At 41.4% G+C, this 23,837-nt stretch overlaps 1 protein-coding gene across 2 annotated transcripts in view; it reads right to left on the bottom strand.

The window, feature by feature from the left end:
• Positions 1–23,837, bottom strand: part of col5a1 (procollagen, type V, alpha 1) — a 97,260-nt gene that overhangs the window by 17,024 nt on the left and 56,399 nt on the right. For both annotated transcript variants that reach the window (XM_088010839.1, XM_088010838.1), the window contains exons 18-48: positions 23,664–23,717; positions 23,522–23,575; positions 23,169–23,213; positions 20,572–20,625; positions 20,072–20,116; positions 19,353–19,406; positions 19,233–19,277; positions 17,467–17,520; positions 16,314–16,358; positions 15,273–15,326; positions 14,701–14,745; positions 14,283–14,336; positions 10,765–10,872; positions 8,272–8,325; positions 7,450–7,503; positions 6,656–6,700; positions 6,392–6,445; positions 6,234–6,278; positions 6,059–6,112; positions 5,910–5,963; positions 5,766–5,819; positions 5,030–5,137; positions 4,851–4,940; positions 4,273–4,326; positions 3,950–4,057; positions 3,755–3,862; positions 1,884–1,937; positions 1,695–1,748; positions 1,503–1,610; positions 1,362–1,415; positions 1,162–1,269 (exon numbers count right to left, since the gene is read on the bottom strand). In XM_088010839.1, coding sequence (XP_087866965.1) covers positions 1,162–1,269; positions 1,362–1,415; positions 1,503–1,610; positions 1,695–1,748; positions 1,884–1,937; positions 3,755–3,862; positions 3,950–4,057; positions 4,273–4,326; positions 4,851–4,940; positions 5,030–5,137; positions 5,766–5,819; positions 5,910–5,963; positions 6,059–6,112; positions 6,234–6,278; positions 6,392–6,445; positions 6,656–6,700; positions 7,450–7,503; positions 8,272–8,325; positions 10,765–10,872; positions 14,283–14,336; positions 14,701–14,745; positions 15,273–15,326; positions 16,314–16,358; positions 17,467–17,520; positions 19,233–19,277; positions 19,353–19,406; positions 20,072–20,116; positions 20,572–20,625; positions 23,169–23,213; positions 23,522–23,575; positions 23,664–23,717 — 1,971 coding nt within the window. The remainder of the gene's footprint in view (positions 1–1,161; positions 1,270–1,361; positions 1,416–1,502; positions 1,611–1,694; positions 1,749–1,883; positions 1,938–3,754; positions 3,863–3,949; positions 4,058–4,272; positions 4,327–4,850; positions 4,941–5,029; positions 5,138–5,765; positions 5,820–5,909; positions 5,964–6,058; positions 6,113–6,233; positions 6,279–6,391; positions 6,446–6,655; positions 6,701–7,449; positions 7,504–8,271; positions 8,326–10,764; positions 10,873–14,282; positions 14,337–14,700; positions 14,746–15,272; positions 15,327–16,313; positions 16,359–17,466; positions 17,521–19,232; positions 19,278–19,352; positions 19,407–20,071; positions 20,117–20,571; positions 20,626–23,168; positions 23,214–23,521; positions 23,576–23,663; positions 23,718–23,837) is intronic.

Raw genomic sequence — 23,837 nt, 5'->3', positions numbered from 1 at the left:
TGCTCCCACTCTGACTTTTTTATTCTACTGGCAAATAAAACCATTAGAAACAATTCCACCAATCATAGTCACACCCCTCCAGATCCATCTCAACCTATCTCTTCAGACAGTTTACATCCATAGGGTTCAAAGAACTAAATGTGAATCCGCATTTAAGTCTTATAACAGTGCTGTATCAATCACTGTAAGGTGGATAAAACAGAGTAAAAAAAACTACAGTGTTGTACCCTTCAAGTGGGCGGAACGGTCAGCAGCAGGAACGTGCAGACACACAAAGCCATCATACAATTTGCATTTGCAATAAAACTCCCCTCCATTTGTTGAGGCAGCATCCCAGAAACTATTTTAAAACTTCAACCTCATTGTGAACTCTTTAAATAGGCGTACAGAGTCAGCATTTAGCAGAGAAAGCAAAAAAAGTAACTCGACCGAACTCAGAATCTGATCTATAAAACAGGAACATCCTCCCATAAGTTACCCAGGCGCAGTGTCTGCAAAAGGTGAGCTGTGAGCTTAGAGGCGTTTTTTAAGGGTAGCATAGTTTTATGTTAGTATTCTTGTTTGTTACATGTTTTATGGTTTAAGTTATGTTGGACTGTTAGAGTGAAAAAAAAGCTGCTACAGCTTTTTTTTCTGCCACGTAGTCAATATGTTAAAAAAAAAGCCTGGGAAGCTAGCTGTTAGAGTAAGCTAGGCTAGCTGTGCTAATTCCTAATAAATGCTGGTAAAAACAACTTAAAAATATCACCTTCATATATTTTTGACATTAAACTATAAACGCCTCCTTTATTGAGTGGTTTTATGCAACTTCTCTCAATTTCTTACATAAAATGTTGCCTCTACTAATAAATAGTGAATTACTATTAGCTGCTACCATGTAATCTATTTGCTAGAGCTGCAATTTACACACCAATAGTTCTAGAAGCAGCCATTACGTTCTTAAATCTGGGCTTATTGTTTCTTCTTTTATAGATTTTAACAATCTTCCTAACCACGTAGCGAGGCAGCGTAACATCTTGCTTAGCTAGCCCATTTTAGCTTTAAAGATAGCAATTACAGTTAATATGTGGATTTCTTTTTACTTTCAGTTGTGCGTCATTCATTTCATATCCGGAAATTGTTTCGAGATATTAGTGAATAAAACCAGGTGAGAAGTTTTACCTTTTCTCCAACAGCACCAGGGTTTCCAACACCACCAGGGGGTCCCTGAGGACCGTCGGCTCCAGGGGCACCTGAAGGACCCCTGGGACCGGGAGGACCGGGTGGACCCTGTAGTAGACAATAAAAGCCATTTTGATTTGTGAATGAGTTTGGGCTGGATGCTTCTTTCCATGCTATCACAGTCTCAGTGCCCATCTCACCATTTGACCGACGTCTCCCGTTTCACCTTTCTCACCAGGTGGACCAGGCAAGCCCTGGAGAATTAGAAGAAGGTTGAAATGTTGTCTGTTCTTGATTTATTTGATTGTTCAGAATACTTGAGATGATATTGCGGTGCACACCTGCAGCCCAACTGGGCCTGGAGGTCCTGGGAAACCTCTCGACCCTTCATCTCCCTTCTGGCCGAACATACCCTGCTGACCTCTGGGTCCTGGCTCTCCATCTGCACCCTGCAAAAAACAAGAGGTTATGAAGTGAGCCATGTCGTAGAGTTGCTAAACCAAGAAGTAAAGATACACAAAGCAGGCACTTACAGCAGGACCTGGTGCTCCGACAGGGCCTTGAGGGCCCGTAGGACCTGGAGGACCCTGAAGAGGAGCACATCAATAGAAGTCTTGTGTTATTTTTCTTAACATGAAGTGCGTGTATTCACTAGAATACTAAATACTCATCAAAATCTGAAGACGTAAAATGGTTGATAAAAAAAACTAAAAAAAACTTACATGTTCTCCTTTGTCACCTTTGCTCCCTTTCTGTCCTGGTTCTCCAATCTCTCCCTGTGAAACAGAACCATCAAAGTGAAACACAATCCTCAGCTAAGGATACATCATCCACATTATGCTTATGCATCACCTGATCGGACATTTCCCATAACAGAAAACCAGATATGGGAAACTGACAAAACCAACAGAAATTTTATGCAGCCCTCTTTTTTCTGATAATTTACACCTAAAGGAGGGGGCAAAGGGGGGCTTATATTGAGTCACTCGCAAACTATCGAGCAAAGAAAAACAAGATAATTGCTTCCATTAGAAAACCCACTGAAAGATACAAAATAAAGCCGTTTGTACCTTTGCACCCTTTCAAAACCTTTTCTACGCTGTGGGTGTTTGGACGTGTATTCCTAATAGCTATCGGTGCTGAAGGCAATTATGGGGTTAGCCAGACAATGCAGTTTTTTTTTGTCTCATGAAAAAGCTCTTAAATCAGTCAAATCTCCATGGCATTAAAGTGTCTGAACGCGTGTAAAATGTTAGCTAGTAATATCTCGTAAATCCCACACAGCAAATGCTCCCGGCGTTGTCTCTGTCCGTCCACTCTCTGCAGGGACCGCCGAAGGGCCCCGCAAGAACCGAGGAGCTCACCGGCAGGATGAGAGATTATCCTTTGACTTTCTGCTGCTGCTCATCTTCCCGCATAAGGAGTTGCTCTCACCTCTGAATGCTAAAGAGTCACCGTGACACGTTGTGTCACTGCCTCTAAATTCAGCGCCTATCGCCGCTTTGTTTGTGCGCCGCAGCAACAAGGCTGGCTAGACGATTAAAGATCTGCAAATCAATGCAAACTCTGTAAAACAAATTTCCCTTGGAGGGTTTGGATCAGAGGGAAAGGGATGAAAAGAAATATGATTTATATCCCAGCTTTGGTGTCTGGGCTACATATATTTGTGTTTATAGCACAGTACATGTTTACATTGTTGGCAATGTAAGTTACGTGAATCTTCAGCTTTTGAATGAGTGTGTCTGAGTAATCTTTTCAACCATCTGGCTCAAACTGTTCTTTGTTCATGAACCACTCAGAAACAAGCAAGACTCAAACTAGTGTCAACACACTGGACCAAAAATGACTATAAAAGGACACTTTAAAGCTCGGGTGAAATTTCTAACTGTTTACCAGGACAGAACCAAAGTCTTCAGGAAAGTTTTTTGGCCAAGAAGAAAACCCCTCATAGTGATGAAAAGAACAACTTTTGTAGGAGTCGATGTTTTCAAGCTCTCATTCACTGATCCAGTCTATGAAGTTGGTACAGTAATGTACATGGAGGTCTACCTCTAACCTCTCCACCTGCACTGGAAAAAAAATGAAGAGACCACTGCACTGAAAACCTCCTGGTTATTCCACCAAATATTGATTTCTGAACTCTTTCTGAGTCAAAACATTACTATTGATTTATTTGCATTATTTATCATTTTCTGCAAATGAATACACAATTTTTGCTTGGAATTTCAGAGACATGTTGTCAGTAGTTCATAGAGTAAAAGGACAATGTTTATTTTACTCAAACATGTACCTGTAAGGAGTAAAATCAGAAAACTGATCATTTGGCAGTGATCTCTAACTTTTTTCCAGAGCTTTAATGATTGAAGCTTGGACATAGATAAGTGTGTTAAGAGGTTATCCATCAACAAACACACATCAAACAAAAAGGACTGAAATGCATAAAGGTGGCAAATATTAAGCTTCTAGAATGGTCCTGACTTCTAATTTTATTTAAATTTATTAAAACCAAACATCAGATTTAGTGGTTTAAGCTTTTTGTTGCAATTTTTTCCTTTCAGACAGAACGGAAATCGAGCCATATAAAGCAATTGACCTTGTCTCCGTCCTCTCCGGGTGGCCCCGGTGGCCCTCCAGGTCCTGGTAGACCCACAGGTCCCTGAATACCGTCTCTTCCGGCTGGGCCCTGAGGACCTTTTTCTCCCTGGAGTTATTTCATAAAGGCACAGTCAGAAAGGCACAGCAGTACATCTAGCACACCGCGGCTATTTCTGTAACACGAGCCCCTTACCGGTCCACCTTTCTCTCCAGCAGGGCCTGGTGGTCCCTGCGGGCCAGAACGTCCAGGCGGGCCTGTAGGTCCAGCTGGGCCGGCCGGACCCCGCTCGCCAGGAGAACCCTTTGGCAAACAAAACACACCGAAGTTAGTCACCAAAATAATAAAGCAGGATCAAAACTATCATCACTCATATGTAAGTAACATATTTGACATATATCATTATATATTCTATAAATTGAAAATTTCAGGATACCAACTTTAGCATGAAGGCTCTCCTCAGAGATACATCTGAGCTAATGAAAGGTTAGCATGTAGATGCAGTGAAATATACTCACAGCAGGTCCAGGTGGGCCTTGAGGACCCTCATTCCCTTTCAGACCATGAGCCCCCTGCAGAGCAAAATTAAACAAAGGCTTGAGAAGAACACACACACACACGCATCTGTCGGGAAAGAATCCTGCCTCATAAACTCCCTATCTTTAAACTGGCACAGCATGAGGTAGAAAACCTCCTGCAGTCCCCGAAGCAGCCGTTCAGCAGATGGAGAAAATAGTTCTTTACCAATACAGCAGCAAATCTGCTTCGTCGTCGCAGAGAGAGGCGGTGTGTGTACCGCATAATTCAGCATGTCACGACGATGGGGACTGAATTGATATTACGAATGATTTCTTTGCAGTGAGAAAGTGTAATAAACGTTCTCATAGAATGGGGAAGAGGGGGGAAAGAACAACCTAAAGTTAAATAAACAACCTGTTCCCGTTTTGGAGCCCACTCAGAGCTACTTGACTTTAACACATTGCTACAGCAGTTTAATAGCTTATAGCCTCAGACTATTATGAAATAGACACGGAGCGAGAAATATTGATTTTGTTGGAAGGTATATGTGAATGCTGAGCAGAGAGAGACGACTTACCACAGGGCCTGGCAGACCTCTCTCTCCGGGGAAGCCTCTTTGTCCGGGAGGGCCGTCTTTACCAGTTGGGCCCGCAGGACCGGGGTCACCCTGTGGTTAGTTTGAATTAATAACGTCCTGAATCAAATAGTCAACAGATGCGGGAAGTGCGACTAGTGGTCCAGAGACCAAAGTTTCACCTTAGCTCCTTCTTTCCCTGCAGCTCCGGGCAGACCATGCTCACCAGGTGGACCTGGGGGTCCCGGATGACCTCGATCTCCCATTGGTCCAGTCTCACCTGTTGGTCCCTGCAGGAAAAATAATAAAATGGCTTGTCTAATCCGATTGTAACAGAGAAGCTACTGAAGCTCAGATTGCTAAATAAGCCAGCGGTGGTTCCAATAAAACGAACACAGGATACAGGGCATTGCTGTTTGTAGTAATGGGGCTTCATAGCTGCAGACCGGTGTAGGTGCAAAGTCATTATGTTAGGCCTAATGTGTGTACTCGGTGAGGAATGATGACGGAAAGACGCTTTCGCTTCTTAAATCCTAAAGGAGAAATTGAGCATTTACTGAGTAGGAGGGCAACTCCTCCTTAAAGCATCGGTGTTCCTCCATTATCGTCGATGTTCTCAGCTGGCATTAGCAGAACTGCTTGGAGGGTAAGTCTGCTAAGGAGTCATGCATAATGGATGAAGAGCCCAAAGCTAATATAGAAAGAAAAACAGCACCCGAGGTACGGCTCTCGCAACAATAAATCAGCTGTTGCCGGACCGGCTGAAAGCGTTCCTAGCTGTTCCCGTTGCTTTGATGCGAGCGCGTTTCAGAAAGTACACTAACAAGAGTGCAACATCTAAACACGTGACTGGTACGTTTTTGGCACGGACACTGCTTTCTGGGTGAATGGAGAAGAAAAATAAAGCAAGGAGCGTACCTGAGGTCCAACCACACCTGGAGGACCAGGAGGGCCCGTCTTGCCTTGGAATCCCTGGATGTGACAGAAGAAACCAAAACTCAGTCCATCACCGAACAGTCTGGTGACTACAAACGAGCTCAGCGATCAAACGGCTTTACTTACAGTCTCTCCTCTCTGTCCAGGATGTCCAGGCAGTCCATCTTTCCCTGGGGGTCCCTGACAAATTCACACAAATCCACAAATTCAAAGTAAACGTACTTAAAAAAAAAAACAACAAAAAAACATGGCTTTCTAAAGATCATCTGACTCACAGGAGGACCCTTTGGTCCTGGAAAACCTGTTGGTCCCTGAGGCCCTGGCAAACCCTGAAAAAAAAGAAAGAAAAAGAAAAATACATAACTGCCAGTCAGAAATCATTGATCTCTCTCAGAATAGCAGATTCCTTTCAAACAACCCGACTTTTGATAAGAGAATAATGCTACATACCCTCTCTCCAGGAGGTCCTGGTGGGCCGTCATTTCCTGAGTTACCCTGAGGAAACAAAGCATAGGGGTCAGCTGTGAGAAAAAAAAAAAAAACGACACACACACACACACACACTCGCCAAAAGAACCCATAAGATGAGAGCGAAATATTTCACAGACTTTTGGTCCAGCTTTCCCCGTCGGTCCCCTCGGCCCTCTCTCTCCTCGCGGCCCCTGACGGAAACAAAGACATGATCAGAATCACAGAGAGGGCTCCGCCAGAGATACAGATGACCTGGAAACGCTGAGATTAATTAATGTTTCGACTTGGCTCCCCCTCAAGAATAGCCATGTCGAGGGCCCCCACTCCCCCTCCTCCTGCTTTTACCGAGGTGCCAAGTTTGCCATCTGTAGATAAGCTGAAGTGTGCTGAGTAAGACTAACCGTTGGTCCTCTCTGTCCGCGTGGGCCTGGCTTTCCTCCTGTGCCCTGTGGATGTTAAGAACACGCAGTGATCAAAGGAGTGGCAACTCGCATCATTAAAGGGAGATTGGGCTGCATGCTCAACATGAATTAATCTAAAGGCCAGGAGAGGATCATATCTGCAGACGGAGCTCAACAGAATCAGGCCGTCGCTCTGCTCTGAGAACAGCTTTTACGTCTCGTCCAGGCCTGTGTGCGCTTTTATGTCATCATTAATTCTTCTAATCACCAACATTTGAGCCGTTAGCGCTATAGAAAATAACTTTTTTTTTTTTTTTTTTTTACAATTTAACAGTCATATCACAGGGCCCAAATTAAAACGGGTTCGTTTAACTTTAATGAGAAAACAAGCGCATCTTTTGAGTGGTATTAAGCCTTTAAGCTTTTCTTTTTTTTTTTTTCTTCCTTTTCAGCTCAGTCCCATAAACTTTCCCCGACTGTCCTGCAAAGATGAGAAGCTTTATGTGCCCCGCTCCAGCCAGTCGCGGTGACAAACTGTTACTCTTCCAGGCGAGCTAATGGCCCGTCGCTAACACACGCAGAGTGCGTGAAACATTGCTCAAAGTGCCGTCGGGTGATAAACAATGTTTTTGCTGGTTTGAAATGAGTTGTGTAAAAGGTGCTTTCTTCCTCTGCTTGGTCAAATCTGTTTCGGAGCCACGCAGCCTCCGCTGGGGTTGATCAATCTCGATCCGGGTCCGTGTTCCAACACTCAGTCGGGCTAATGTAAATAAGAAATGCTCTGTGCGACGTACCCGGGAGCCTTTCTCTCCGTTGGCGCCCGGGAAGCCTTGGAAGCCCTGAGATCCCTGTGTGGCAGAAAAGAGAGCAATTAGTCACCTGAGAGAGAAAAGATATGCACTTCTTCCTTATTTATTTCACTCCCTGGAATACTCCCAGCCCGTTGTAGCTAGTGGGAGAGGGCGCTGCGATGTTTTATTGTTATCGCATAAGCAGCAGAGGGCTGACAGGGATTGCTTATTCACATCTCCATCTCTTTGATCAGGAAGCTTCAAGCACGTCCACTTTTCCGACTCAGGCTTTGCTACAACAAGCTTAACGCTTGAAGTAGCTGATGGTAGAAAAAAAAAACAGCTTCGAAAGCATTCAAAGACATGGAAATAGAAAAGCAGCATTATGACAATACAGACAGGCAAAGTGTGTAATGTCTCAGAGCTCCAGTTAAGTTCAATTTTATTCATGGTAACTTTAGATTTTGAACAACTTTTATTCAACCAAGAAAGGGAATTCGACAAAGATCTCTCAAAAGATAGCAACCAAAGTAAAAGGTTTTGAAAAATTTACATTAAAAAACAATATTATGTAAAACATTAATTATGCCCTTCTTACTAACCAATGAAAACATTTGTATTGGCATTATCCTTTTTTATTTGTTAACCAGCTTTCTGGACAGGTGATCGCCAAGTCCTTGAGGATACTGGACCTCCTAGCTTAATCTTCACCATTACCTCTTTCAGTTTGATCAAACATGTTGGTAAAATTATTATCTTAAACCTTAACTTGCCAGAGACTATCACTGAGTAATGCTTTTGGTTAGCAATATGCTGAGCACTTGCCTTTGGTCCTTGTCTTCCTGGGTAGCCTGGCAATCCGGGAACTCCGAGTTTACCCTGTTGACAAAAACACATTTCGATAAAACGCTTGTGATTTGCCTAAAAGAGAACCTTTGCTAAACTCAAAGTTGCAATATGATGACGAAATTTAACATTCAACATAAACAAAGATAATCAGTTGTCAGATTTCAGCAGCAGAGAGGTTGGACTAAACACCCGATACGTGTTGGTGGTGTACTGTTGGTGAAGCTCTACATATATTTCTACCTTTTTAATGTGCAAGGCATGAAAATCTGTATTATGGCAGACACCTATTATTTTGCTGATCAAACAAACTGGCATATTTCCTTCAAACTTTTTTTTATTATTCTTCTCAAAGACATTCACAGTGAAAAAGGGAATCTATTCCTGGTTTGCTAATGTGCTAGCTTTAGCCTAGCAGTTTAGCAAACTGCTTCTTGTAAAAAATATCTTTAGCAAGAGTGTCTATAAGTCTATTGCAGACTCCTGCAGTACGTATTGAGTCAGACTTTGAACTATATTACAGCTGTCCAATGTAGGGACTATATAATTTACTATACTTTTGTAAAGCCCATCAAAGGTTTAATGTTTTTATTTTCTTTTGCCGTAGGTCTTGATGTTGAAAAATGCTTAATTTTGTATAACTCAGATCAATTAAAGCTCAGGGTAACACTTTATTTGAAGGGGGGTGAATAAGACTGTCATGACACTGTCATAAACATGACATAACATGTCATGAACATCAATAAGCCTTCATGAATATTTATGACTGTTGTCATAAAGCGTAATTCGGTAAATTATGACACTTTTAATACAAAGTTGACATTATTCAAAATGTCTTTGTTATGACAACTTGACATTAACCAAGAAATCATTACTGATATAAATTTGTTATAAAAGTATTACTGATTGCACTTTAAAAATTAGGTAACTTTATGTTATTAAAGGTAAAGTTTAAACAGTAATGATTTCTTGGTTAATGTCACGTTGTCATAACAAAGACATTTTGAATAATGTCAACTTTGTATTAAAAGTGTCATAATTTACCGAATGACGCTTTATGACAACAGTCATAAATATTCATGAAGGCTTATTCATGTTCATGACAGGTGTTATGTCATGTTTATGACAGTGTCATGACAGTTTTATTCACCCCCCTTCAAACAAAGTGTTACCAAGCTAAGTTATATTCTTTTTTTTGTATCTAAAAAAATGCAATACAAATGAAAACTTTTGTCATTTGTTTCTATATTATTCTTCTCATGTTAGATGCAAAATGTAAAAATAAAACTCAAGTAGTTACACGCTCCACCAGGCGAATTGCATGTAAATCTGTTGTCTCCAGCTTAATGTTTTATTTTTGCAGGTTCTACAGGCAGCATAACACCACAGCTACATTACGGTTTGACCATTTCTAGTGTCAGACACTGCAGAATAAAAACGTCTGATTGATGGAATCATAACAGTTGGTAACATTTATTTCCATCCCGAGTATATAAACTGCAGCAAACAGATACAAATAAAAAAAGAAAACATGATTTGCTGCTGAACCCATTTTTCCTTTGTTGAGCTATATTGTTGTGGCGCTTCTCTGTGACTGCCACGGGTGAAGGGCAATAAAAACTGGTGATGCAGTGCAACTGAAAACGCAGCCTTCACCAAGTGACCGCATCATTATTTTATTCTATTACGTCCCAATAAATATCTAGACTTTTTTGCTGTTGTTCTCCACTGAGTTCAGTGCAAAAACATCTTATCTCATAACAAAAACAAGACTGAGCAAACCTCCCATTATTTTTAATGTTAATGAACACAAAAATTAAACATGCACAAGCGCCACAGCTCAATAAATACCCGCGCTGTTTACAGCTGAAGCGTCGATTCTAATTATACACGGAAACGGCACCGGCATTATTTAACGCAGACTTAATAAGGAAACTGAAATATTGACCACAGCTCAATAATTTGGTCAAATCAGATTCTGAAAAGAAAAAAGAAAAAAAACATAAAAGAAGCAGCTTCAATACTGTGTGAATCAGTGTCTAAGGCATAAAAATCAAATACATGTGTTCAAGGGATTGTTAAACATTGAGATAATTAAGAATCTTTTTCCAGCGAGCGTCAGAAGACAATAAATCAACTCCTCAGTTCTGTTAAAAAAATGATTTTTTTTGCCATTGGCTGTGTGAAATATACACAGCAGCCTACTCAGTGTTTAACTGAAGCCTTTAATGCTGGTTGAAGAGCAGCAGCAGCGGGCAAACTGATCCCTGTTCAGATCAGATAATTGGGAAAAAAAAATGGTTTCCTCTTAAAGCCTGGCTGCGCCTTAATCTTAGAGCAAACATGACTGAGGATAAGAAAATAAAGATGAATCACTTTTTACTTTCTTTTAGGCAGGCAGTGAGGAATAAGTATGACTCATAGTGAAGAAATATAAATTGGAAAAAAGAAAGAAAAAAAAAAGCGTCTCACCTTCTCACCAGAGGGGCCGAGCGGACCAGGATCTCCAGGGAGCCCTGAGCGACCCTTTGGCCCTTCTGGGCCGTCCTCTCCTCTGGGTCCCGCCGGTCCAAGTTCTCCCTGGACAGCACAGGAGGAACCACAAAGCGTGAATGTTTCTTTCACTACATGGTGCAGAGCTAGCACAAACTAGACGGATTGTAAGTAACTGAAGTTGCTCTATCGGTAACCAAACTACCTACTGCACACATCAGTTCGGATCTTGATTGCAGGTATTTACTACTTTGTGTCGGTATTTAAAATGCAAATCTTGATTCAATCACTAAAGTTTGTGATATAGAAAAAGTTCACAGGGTGTGAATACTTTTCCCAGGCACAGCATTACTGCCACCTTCTGTCTATTAATGGGAATAACATTAATGGACATTAATGTTGTCGTATTGCTATGTGTTGCTAATTTTAATCATTTTACTCACTAGTATATGTGTGTTTTCCTAAAAAAGAATGAGGATGAAAGCCAAATAGAGAACATTTTGTCACACACACACACGCACACACACACACACACACACACACAAAAGAAAATCCTGAGTATGATGAGATGAACACCTATTATACTTTTGAGCCAGTTGTTGTCCTTTGAGTAGTTCAGGTTGGCCCTTTTAACAGGACTGAACACTTGCTTAAAGGATCCAGTTAGATACTGTTCCCATTGAAAAGTGGTTAGCAATCCTATTACTGCCTCTCGCTGTAAGTGCGCTCCCATTTTAAAAGGACACACACACTAAATGACAGAGTACAAACTGGCACTGACAGCCCGGCGCTGCTTGCCGAGGCCCATTGGTGTGTGAAAGGTATCTAGTTAAAGGTCCGTGCAGAGTTGCAAAGCAAGCAGATGCACGCGCACCCCTCAAGCACACATGAAACGGCATCAGGCAAACTGTACTTGACTTACGCTCGCAGGCTCATCAAACAAAACACTTTAAATTGAGCGCTCTCGCGCGCATGCAAACACACACGCGCCCCCCCTTTCACAGGCCTGCTTCAAACCGAGTCATTTGCAGCCTGGCCCATGTGGGCAACGCCAGAGCAGAGGGGGGCTCCTCAAATCTTTGCTTTCATCTGGGTCGTCTCCAGAGGAAAACATGGCGGAAGGCCCGTGTCTCTCGTGGGCTTGGAGTGGTGTTTAAAGTGCCATTGATTTCTCCCTCCTTTTTCAGCTGGAGACAGCCCGGTTCAGGGATAGGGGGGATTTAATGTTTCAAGTACGGGGCTGCAGTGAGTTATGTTTCTCACTGTGGAAATCATATTTTCCTGCGGCTTGACAGCATAAATCCCTAATGCACTTCAGAGGAGCTGCTCCGGAGTGAGTGTGTCAAACTTCTTTTTCTCCTACATCGGGGCGGGCGGGCGGTGGGTTTAGGACCGACTTGGAAGAGGCGGAGGAGGAATTGAAAACTGCTACACGATTAGAGCTGTCAACATGAACAACACCTCATGTTTTCTCATTACGTTCTCTTCCGCAGCAGTCAGAAAGGCTTTAGGCAACTGGGGAGGGAGGTTGCCGCAGAAGGGGTCACTGTAGGTTAACATGGACGATGCTAAACTTCAAGCTATTTGAAAAGTTACATTTGCTTTGAGTGACAAATTTACATTGGCCTGCAAAAATATCCACGCCCCTCCGCCACTGTGATATATGTCTTTACCACATGTGTGGCATTGGTGCTCATTTCAACCTGCTCAAGCTCAATCAGGTTGGACAGATAATGTTTTTACAATTAAGGTTTTCCCACAGATTCTCAGTTGTCTGTATATTAATTTGTCCACTCTAATATATGAATTTTGCCACATGTAACATGTTCATTTTCATCCAAGATATTTTAGTACTTACACCCATAAAACTTTTCCTTTAAGGCTGACAAGCTTACCAGCCTTCAGCAACACATAGGGTCCATTCCCATCAACCCAGTTTTGTCCATTTTAATTAAAATCTAGTTTGCTTGCGTAGAAAGTCTGATTCCTTTGGAGAGGTGTGAATGCTTAAACGAACCCTTATGCAGACCAAAGGAAGCAAACTCTGGTCTGTCTAAAATTCCTGGTCTCGGTTGGCGTGGTTTGAATGCCAAAATGCAAAAGTGAGTGCCAAGCGGATTGGAGACCTCTCCGAAAACAGGAAGTGGACTATAGTGCAGGGCATTCTGGGTAAATACAACCTAAACAAATGTGAGAGTCTACCACTCGCAGGAGAAATGGCTGATGTTTTCTTTTTTTTTTTACCAAAGACAAAGGAGAAATCCTTTGTCCGCTAAAACCTACCACTCTGTCTTTGTGTACATTTTGCAAAGAAGGAAGCTGTGCTCAGTGTCTTCTTCTGAGGTTTTCATGTCGTTTCCTTCATGTCGTTTCCTTCTTTACTGCTTTGCCACCACAGGCAAAGGAGTAAACGGGCTTTTCAAAGAGGCTGGATCTTTTGACAGTGCAGTGAGAAAGAGAACTGAAAATGTTGCCATTTTTGTCCCCAATCGAACCACGTCTGCCGTACAGAAGCACTGTCACACAAAGCATTTAACATGCAGGCTTCTGAATGTAGGTTTCTAGTTTTGGCCTAGTCAGACCAGAGGACCTTCTTGTGCATGTTTCATATGTTCTACATGATGCCAAACTGAAAGCAGAACTGTGTATGGGCTTCTTTCCACGATAGAAAGCCCTGCTTGTGTAGAGCAACACTAAGGGCCAAATAGTCCAATCTGCTGTTCACCTGACTACAAAGCCTGTGTGATATAAATGTTTGTCATCTGCACTTGCCCACTAGGGTCACCTAATACTCTCCGGTTAGATTTTTACGTTGACAGTCCCACTAACACCAAACACAGCTTTCAAAGAAAATGATGGGGTTGAATCACGAGCTGAAGAAGTACGAAAAAAAAACAACATTGGTGCTTGTTGTTGTAGAAATACAAGAGCCAGGAGACCTGCTGTTTTCCTATTTGGATAATTAATCTCTCAGGAACTGCAAGGGCAAAAACAAAAAATCAGCATCTCTGTCCTGGTGAAAATACACGTTACACTTTCTTGTCAGTTCTTTTCTACTTTTCCTTATCTGGGTAGATGGAGTCGGGTGTCTATTGTGGCCTAAGAAGTCGCATTGAAATCTGTACATCTCTGAGTAAAACACTACCTTTCAACTGGGCTAAAGACTAGCATGAATTACAGCTGTGATCCCATCGACAGGAAGTGGAATCGTCCTGTCAACAGATTCTCCCACCCGAGCTCTAGGTACATTCAGCTCCTCCAGAGTTGCCATTTACCCCGCTGGCTACTTCTCAGATTATTTTATTTAGGGGACAGCGAGACAAACAGAGCTGAATACAGATTCAAATGTTAAAAATTATGTATCCTTTTCCTTCCACTTCAGAATTATTCAATGATTTATTTCATTCAGACACTAAAATACAAATAAAACACGATAATGTAATGTGAGCCAGGTGAGACGGGTGTGAAGACGTTTCCAAGTCAAACCTGAACCTTACCCTGTCGCCCTTTATTCCCATGTCTCCCTTGAAGCCAGGGAAGCCGTCCTCCCCCTAACATGAGAAAAATAAAAATTCACTGTTAGAGACGCAACAGACAAGACTGTAATGAGAAAAAAATATTTTTTATTAGTCAAATATCCTCTACTCCCTCCAGATTAGGCCCACACACAAACACAGACGTCAAGTCTGACAGAGCAGCAATGAGACGAGAGCCATTGTTGCCATAGAAACACTTGATGGCCCCCCTTTTTTTTGTAGCACCAAAATTATGTGTTCTGCGATTATCATTAGCAAGCAAAGGCCATCAACCCCAATCATCAGTTTAATCACAATCACCATCATCTCTCTGGTAATGTCAAATTTGACTTGAATAACTGATTTATTTTCGGTCGCCCTCCCGCCTGCCTCCACTTACCTTTTCACCCTTGGTTCCCTTGAGGCCTCGGACGCCATCAGCTCCCTGTGACACAAGAGAGATCAGACGGACGTTACACGACAATCAGGCAGCAAACGGGACAAGAGGGAGGAAAAAAACGGTGGCACATTCGCTCTGGCAGGTGAAAATATTCACCCACAATGTGATGACAGTTTTTCTAAAATAAGGCTGGCAAGAGCTTCTGAAGTAGCTGACTCACCGTTCTTCTAAAAATCTTCCCCGCAGAGAATAGAAAGTTTCCAGAGCAAACATAAAATAAAATAAAATAAAATCCTTGACCATCGTCCTAGATTTCAGCCAACTAAGACAGGAACTCTTGAGCACAAGCCAAGCTTGTTGAGTTTTCTCAGTGAAAGCTGTGCACTGCCGTCTGTGCTTTCATGACAAGCAGTTCATGATCTGTACCATCATTAATTGCACAAAATAATAATAAAATGCTAATACTAAACAATATCCTAACACATATTATTTGTCCTTTAACAGCCATTAGCTCTATATTGTACTACTCCCAAAATGTACATTTTTAGCGACATTTATAGCGATGAACTTACCTTTACACCTCGAGGTCCTGGATAACCAATGGGGCCTTGAGGTCCGGCAGGGCCCTAAAAAGACCGACATTTGATAAGAACTAGCATCATGCTAACAAAAAATGATCAAACATGGACTAGTATGATGCATCAACCAGTGACAGGAAGTGGCCAATTTTTAGCTTAACTAGCGGAACTGATGACCTGCCAGTCTATTTGGTGAACAAATCATCTGTCAAGGAGCCCTCTGGTTTCTTTTATAGTTTTTTTTTATAATTCCCACAAAATGTATTGCAAGGATGTGTGATTATTTCCAGGTAATGTGATTTAGTTATTTGGGTTTGATTTTGGTTCATAATCAAAGTTCTTAACTTGTCTAGCTAGCAGCAGCGCTAACAAGTTACGATGACGGCATCACTCTGCTCTGAAGCTGTTACTGAGGGAAACAGCCAGACAGCTATCCATTATCAGCATCAGTGGCGTGTTCAGGTGACCCACGAAAAGTTCAAGAAGCTGTTTTAAAAGAAAAACTTTTTATTTTTTTTAAGTGAGCCAGCTGCTCATTAAAGTTTTATTAAAGGAGCAAGAAAGGCTAAATGAAACACAGCAAAACTGCCCTTCTTATGCACTTTAAGATCTATTTAAATGTTGGCATCATTCTTGAAAGTTAAGTTGCATATTTTCAGTAATTCAGTAATAAATATAAACAGGAACGACTGTATTTACTTGTGTCAATAGCAAAACAATGTTTACAAACACTGCTTTCTCTTTTTCATGCACACAGTGTGGCATCTCTCCTTTTAATATAATTAGTTAATAACTTTTCATTGCAGAGAAACTATAAAAATATTTCGAAGGTTGTTAAATAGACACTGTAACCACCTAAAACTATATAAGCTATTTTACTGTAAACTGGAGAGTGATAATCAGTAGCAAAAGCTGCTAACTGTATCTTCTTGGATGTGGGGAAAAATATCAAAAAAAAAAATCAAATTAGAAATCTCTCAATAAATTAAGACGGAAGAGGAGAAGAAGGAGAAGAAGAAGAAAAAAACAACTCACCATGTGTCCTTTCTCCCCAGTCGGGCCCTCTTTGCCAGGGTGACCCTGTGAATTATTGAGAGGAATATTATAGCATAGCATTTCAGCATAATTACCACCATAAACAGTGCAACATGCCTATAACTGAAAGACTGGGCTGTAAAACTGCTGAAGGGCAAATCTGACTGAGAAACTGGGAAAGTGGACCTTTCAAGGGTCCAGTCTCATTTGGGAATTCATTTTCCATCCTTAATGCGCAGTGTTGCAGATGCACTCACAGCTATTACTGGGCTCTAAAAGCCGAGACCAAAGTCGCTTTGAGACCTCACAATGCGAACGCGCGTACGCTCCGGCCCGTGTGAACTAACACACAACGACGAGTTTGCGGCGACGCCACACAGAACACGCACGAGGAGGTCCAGTAAAAAGACATCTGGAGGAAAATTGATTGGATTCTCGTGAGACAAAGGAGCTTCGCAAAGCCACTGATGCGTTTTTAGCACAGAGACCGAAATGGATACAAAAGAGGAAAGAAATTAGGGGCAGAGTGGAAGCTCTACGGCTGTGGATGTTGTAATTGAAGTTATAGACAACAAATGAATTAAAAGAAAAATGTCTGAGTGGATGGATGTGTGAGCTATTTCAAATCCGAAACATGAACCTTTGAAGGACTGTGAAGCGACGTATCGCATTATGTGAGCTCTTCACCATTTTGTCTCATCTTTCAACAGACACTCACTTTCTAATTCAAATTTTATTTATTTATTTATTTATTTTTCCTGCCCCTGAAGTTACTTAAACCTCAAAAAGCCTGTCTTGGCCCCCCTCTCTCCTACGGTAGGAGCCACCTGGTGATTTCTGAGAAACATCTGTCATTAGTGCAGGTGTCACTGCTGCCTGGGATGTGAAGGAGGGTGTTTGCATATAAACTACTCTGTGTGGGTGTGATGATCTTCTGTTACAGAGCCAAATGAAGATGTTCTATCATCCATATGCTTCACACTAATAACCATCAAGGTGGTTTACACTGTATATGTTAGAAGCGCTAATGTGGCAAAGCGATATGAAATTACAGAAGTTTGTTTCACAGTGTTTCACATCAATCCATCCATCATTCGTCAGCTTTGCTGCAGTTCTAGTTTGATATAATTTGGAGATCTTGATACAAACTTACCGGAGGGCCGTCAGCTCCCGGCATTCCCGGCAATCCGGGCTTTCCAGTTGGACCCTTGACAAACATCACACACTTAGTCAGTATGTTTTAAAAGCTCATAAAAGTCTGCAGCAATGCAATATGAAGTCCTTACAAAGGCAGACTTCAGAAGTTGAAGTCAATTGAATTTGATGCCGGTTACATAAAATGAGACACTCAGGCGTTTTTTAAAATGAAGATGAAGGAAAGACAATAACTGCACAACTGGGCGTTATCTCTAAAGTAAAAACAAATACATGGTGGGACATAAAGGTCAATAATTGGTGTAAAGACACACATTTGATAATTTTCAAAATGCACCTTTCTGGTTCAATTCACTTGTGACCTGCACTTATGTCGCTTTTTCAAACTTTTACACATGGAGAACATCTATTTTCCCTCAAGCAACTTTTGTAAAAGGCAGCACATTGAAAAAAAAAAAATGTGAAAAGGTCAAAAATTTGAGGGCCTCAAACTATCATTAATGTCTGCTGACTGCAGAATGTAAGACGCACTTAATGAATATTTTGGTTGTCTTCATTAACAGAAATAATGTAAGTAACTTGCTCTATGTGGAGCTTAACTACTCATTTGAAATGGCACCACCCTAAGTCAAACGATGGAAATGCTAAAGTGCTAAGTCAGGTTACTGTACCATTAAAAACAGACGCTTGCTGACATTTAGACCACAATAAACCCCAAAAGAGTCTTTGTAGCAGCGACGTAGCTGAAAGCCGAGTTTAGAAAAAATTCCTACTTGTTAGCACTACAGCCAGAATATTTTACCAGTCTTACATTAGCAAGAGGAAGTAGAAGCAACTGGATATGCTAATTTGGTGTAATTCATGCTTCAATTTTATTTGGTTTAAGGCTGTGTTGGGGGGAGGAGACATTCACTTTGCTTCACTTTTCTTAATGTGTTTGTACCAAATAATGCCAAACCATGACTTCAAAACTTAAGTACCAAACGGTGATTTATGTGTACGATGCCATAAAACCCAGCAGTTCCTCACTTGCTGTGGGAAGCTGCAACTTTAAAACAAAATGTACATAATCAGTCTATTTAACCTGACCATAAGGCTGACATCGCCAATTCTAGATATATAAATGCGAATGATAGGAAAACAAGGTAGCTTAGACTAAAAAGGATACGTCACGTGTTTTTTTTTTTTTTTTTTAGCAGATTCTAACAGCTAAGTTAAAATATCCCAAGTTATCATTTTTTGTCGGTTTATGTGTTATTGTAAAACTCAAGACTATGTAGGATTAACATCCTGAGCTGATGACTGCTTGGTTGAGCTAACACACTGAAAGAAAAGGCTGAGTTTTTAGTCTTTGTCTCGTTTTGTTCAAAGCTTTCTTTTAGAAAAAAAAAAGAAAAGAGGGAAACATACCACCCATGTAATTAATTTTTAAACTCTCTGTGTTCAATAATCTACGATGTCAGCAGGCAAATGTGATATGGCTGTAATTGGCTTAAATCGTATCAGGATTTGAATGGGTCTCTGCTGTATATGGGGCAGGACTCCGTGCCGAGGACAGGGATGTGTTTGCATAATTGTGTGATAAGCATCTGGGCCTGAATAAGAAAGCAGCTTGGCTTTCTTGCTCATGCAAATGAATGAGGCAAATTCCAATAATTTTACAGATTCTGGGTCTGCATGTATTAACATTTTATCTTGCTAGCAGTTTTTTTTTTTTCTTCTTCTCCAGCAGGAATTCCATATTCAGCAGGCCTGAAATGCTACCTTCTCTCCTGGAGGTCCAATTGCTCCTTGCGGCCCTGGGAGTCCCTGCGGAGAGGATAAGAAACTGTTCGGAACCTTTTCTCTGATAGCCGAGACAGAAATCTAATGCAAATTACCTACCTGAGCACCGGGGTTGCCTTGCTGTCCGGGGGGGCCTGGCTCTCCCTGAGGTCCCTGGAATAAACATTTAGAGAGCTCCTTACACACCGATGAGGCTATTTTTCCAAGAGGAAAACAGGGTAAAAGTGTTGCACAAAATAGGTCTAAATTAAATCAGCTTCAACTGAATGGTGATGCATTACCCAATTCTAACTCAAACATACTATTCATGTACATATTGTTGCTGGATTTCAGAAATTTAGTCGCATTTGATGCAAAAGGACAAATGTGCAGGTATATGCGGGGCACATCCTCAGACCTACTTTCCTAATGACCCAAACTGCTGAACCACAAACACAAAACACCATCCCCCCTCCCCCCCCTGCAGGGTAACCAGCAATCAATTATGCTGCCTCCGTCCAGGAGTCTGGGCCAGTTGTTGATCTTCCATCTCTACCTTGTTGGAAGACTCCCAAAAGACCAAGCAGGCCGCTCCGGTAAAATATTCTCTCATTACGGGTGCCGGGAGCTGGCAGAAATTGAGCTGGAAATGTACAACTAGCCAAGAGTGTATTCTCTGATGCTGCTAGTGTGTGTTTGTACTCGTAGATGTGTGCGAAAGGGCTCCTTTTTTGAGGCCTAAATATACTCGGAGTGATTAAGCTGGTGCCTCTTAAAACTCAGATAGAGGTATCTTTTTAATCTGATTTAGGAATTTAATCAGTTCAATCTTTACTTACTATATTTCCTTTGGGTCCAGGGTGGCCATCCATTCCAGCAACTCCCTGTCACGCAAATGAGGGAGAGAAAATCAGGCGTGAAAGAAGAAAATCTGTAACCCACTGAAATGAAAACCCATTTAACGCCATTTAATTTTTTTAAACTGCTGAAGGCAAATTCGGAAAAATGTCTCTATTCTGCGCAGTGTTTAAAAAAAAATAAAGACAAGAAGAAAAAAATCCAATGCCCAATGTTCATGCAAAATTAAATGTATAAATATTACAGTCAAGGCTTGTCTCCGCTATACAAATATTTCAAAAAATATTAAAGTTAAACTCAATAGCGTGCTGCTTATTGTGCAGTCTGTGAGATATATTGAGCTTGGTGGGTTCCCGTGGGTGTTGTCTGCTCTCTTTGTAGCTGCCCAGGAGATGGTAGAAATGTATTCTGTTGTGTAAATACCAAATCTGCTCTGACACAGAGGATATGAAAAGATAATAGAAGGAGAGGTGATACGTACAGGTGGTCCAGGAGGTCCCTGAGGTCCCTTTGGTCCCAGCAAACCACGAGGTCCCTAGAGGGGAGGAGGGGAGAAATGAGATTGAGGGTGATATTACACCTGCGAGAGGTCTGATGAATAATTAAAACCAGTTTCAAAATGATGCGTCTAAAAATAACCCGCCGTTCACAAAATGCCCTTGTGAATGTTGCGCCTGCTTAACCACCTGCTTTCGACTCAGGTGGTTAAATCCTACTTATTTAACCAGCTTCAGTCTTTTCTATTTTCTTGTCCTCTCGAAACAGCTGTAATATTCCCGTTCCAAGATGGCTGACGTCTAAATAATTACGGTTTGTTCGATCCGGTCTGTTTATTAGCCATAAGACAAAAGCTACAAGTGACAGCTCACTCTGGCCCGTTCAGATGGTTTCACTTTCAGACAATTAGTGCTTAGTGTTTTGTCCAGTTTTGCCCAGTTGTGTGTAGTTTTCATCAGGGCTGTGTCTGCAGCCCACTTCTGGATAATATTTCAATTCTTGGACATATTTTTAGGAAAGGCGAAAAGACATTTCTGTTAAATGCCAGTGACACGCCTCTCTCTATAAACACAAGCCTGATTTTGCGTCTCCAGCCTTGTCTCACTGATGGCTTCTGTAAATCAAAATTTGAGTTTCCCGCTAAATAAGAAAATAATAAATTCTTAGGTGCAGTTCAGTTTATTTTAATTTATGTATTTAATTGTTTATTTATTGTATAGGGAGACGTATGTAGGTCACAAACACAATACATTTTATATATTATATTAAACTAATGTTGCTAAATGCTAGCTTGGTGTTAGCAACTTAAAGAGTTAGAGAATTAGAAAAATTCATACAAAACTGAGTAAATACATAACACTATTTAAGGTTAGCTTGTTCTTTTAAGGAAACTGTTTCGGTTTCAATCCAACATGATGCCGTCGAGAATTTAGTTTTATTTATACCGGTGAAGCGTTTCACTACTGACAGATAAGACAGTTTGTCCTAGAAAAGTTTACAAGAAGCCACCGTAGAGAAGCCAAGCCAAACAAGAGCCAGATATTAGAGAAACCAAACTTAGCACAATCAGTTTCACATAAATGGTTTTAAAACTATCTTTAAATAAAGAATTGGCAGCAAAGTTTATGCTAATTCTTGGTCCCATTTTTTATTTATATGTTACGCTGATGACAGCCTGATCTACCCACCTGCAATCTTGATTCTACTCCTCCACTCTCTTCTCTTTCTGACTGTTTATGGTGATTGAATCATTTTCTACTAATTTTCTAGTTTCCAGGGAGGCAAAACAGGGTTTCTGTTGTGTGTTTCTTTTGTTTTTGATAAGTCTGGCAAATTCTATGTGTTGACAATTCTTGAAAATGTCCCTTCAACCACGCTAAAAGTTTTAGGTGATTTTTTCTTTTTTTAACACTACTTTAAAGAATACAACAGTCAATGCACATACTTCAATTTTCCTAACAACGCTACTATTCATGGGCATGCTATTCTTACATTTCAAACTGACTGCTGTCATTTTGTCCTCTCTAGTTTGCTGCACCGACTTTAACAGGTAAAAAAGAAAGAAAGAAAAAAAAACTCCTTCCTCTGAACATATTACTTCAGTCCTCTAACAACTTAATTGGCATCCTGTAAATCGCAGCGCTGCTTTCAGGGTCCTTTTTTTTTCTTCTTTCAAGCGTCTCCAGAACTATGAGGCTCCGTATCTCTCTGATCTACTGCGCAGCATCACTCCATCACTTAACTCTGGGCTCCACCTGCTCTATTTATTACACGGTGCCTACCACCTGCCTGCCTGACTACCACAGGCTTCACAGCTTTCAGTCAACTGAACCCTCGTCTTTAAAAATGCGTCGAATTTGTCAAACCGGTTCTCTTTTTAACGCTGCTTTGATTTTCTCTTCACTTTAATATATTTGGTGGTGTTATTTTCAGATTTGTTAACGTATGTAAGGTGCTCTTGACGTACAATAATGGAATTATTATTGCCATTATTATTATTATTATTATTATTATTATTATTATTATTATTATACAGACTGAATATTATTGTTATTTCTCTCTCTGCTGTGCCTCATAGGCCTCACAGTTACCTAACCAGACTGATTGTCCTGGCAGAAAAGATCTGCACACCCTGGTGGCCAGAATGAATCATAACACAATATGTCAAGAGCTTTCTGCAGATTTTTTTTTTTTCATCTTTCTTGTGCTCTCCCGCCTCCCTCCTTCCCTTCTCCCCCCTACTCTCTGTAGTGAACATCCTTCCTGAGTGGGAGTGGGAGGCTTTAACAACCCTGATGTGCACTGCCAGCTTTTCTCACCTCCAGACAGCAGTGAGGAACGAGCGAAGCCTGATAAACACGGCGGTGCGAGGCAGGAAAAAAAATCCCAGCGTCTAACGACGTGAGCGAGGCGAGCCGGCCCCGCGGTTGATGTATGATATCATCACACACCTCTAACGCAATTACACGATGACAGCAGGCCTCGAGCGCTAACCCAACCCCACCTCCGCCTACACATCGCACAACATCTAGGAGCACGAATGAAAGGGGGGGTGGGAAAAAAAAACACGCAATTACTCACTGGTTCACCAGGAAGTCCCCTGGGTCCGATCTCTCCATCATCCCCCTGCGAAAGAGATAAAGTCAGTGTCAGGCTGCGGCGCAGACATGGGAACGATGATGGAGAATAAGGTGAGGGTATGGGAATCATTGAGGCTGGGAAATATTGGAAATCGGGTGAGATCAGGTGATGTAAACCGTCAGTAATGAGGTAGAAGAGGTGCAGAAAGTGAGAGCAGGGAGGGATGTCGAATCCAGAGGTGTCTGTAGAAAGTACTTATTGATTGATCTCAGCATGCAGAAATCGCAACAGCTCTACGATTTGTTGCCCAGTAAAATGAGACAGAAGCTGTGAAATCATATCTTCCAAGATACCCTCTCTCCATCTTCGCCAGGAGCACCGGGAGGTCCTGAGGGGCCTGGTTCTCCCTATAAAAACAGACATTATTACATTTTGCCCTCCCCTCACGTCTGAACAAAGCTGAAATTACTTTCATAAACCCATAAAATCTCTTACTCTGTGTCCCTTTTCGCCAGGAAGTCCAGCTAGGCCGTCAAAGCCTCTGTCTCCCTGTGAAACACATGGAAAATGGGAAATCTCGTACAAACGCCAAAGTTCTTCTTTTTAATCTGCTCTTTATGAAGTGTGATTCGCTTAAATCAACGTTCGTCGATTGTGGAAGTGAAAATA

Source organism: Poecilia mexicana, unplaced genomic scaffold, assembly GCF_051168715.1.
Source record: "Poecilia mexicana isolate PSO_F unplaced genomic scaffold, ASM5116871v1 scaffold_12, whole genome shotgun sequence".
Taxonomy (NCBI): domain Eukaryota; kingdom Metazoa; phylum Chordata; class Actinopteri; order Cyprinodontiformes; family Poeciliidae; genus Poecilia; species Poecilia mexicana.
The sequence above is the reverse complement of the archived record's forward strand: the minus strand, read 5'-3'. Positions and strand labels throughout refer to the sequence as shown.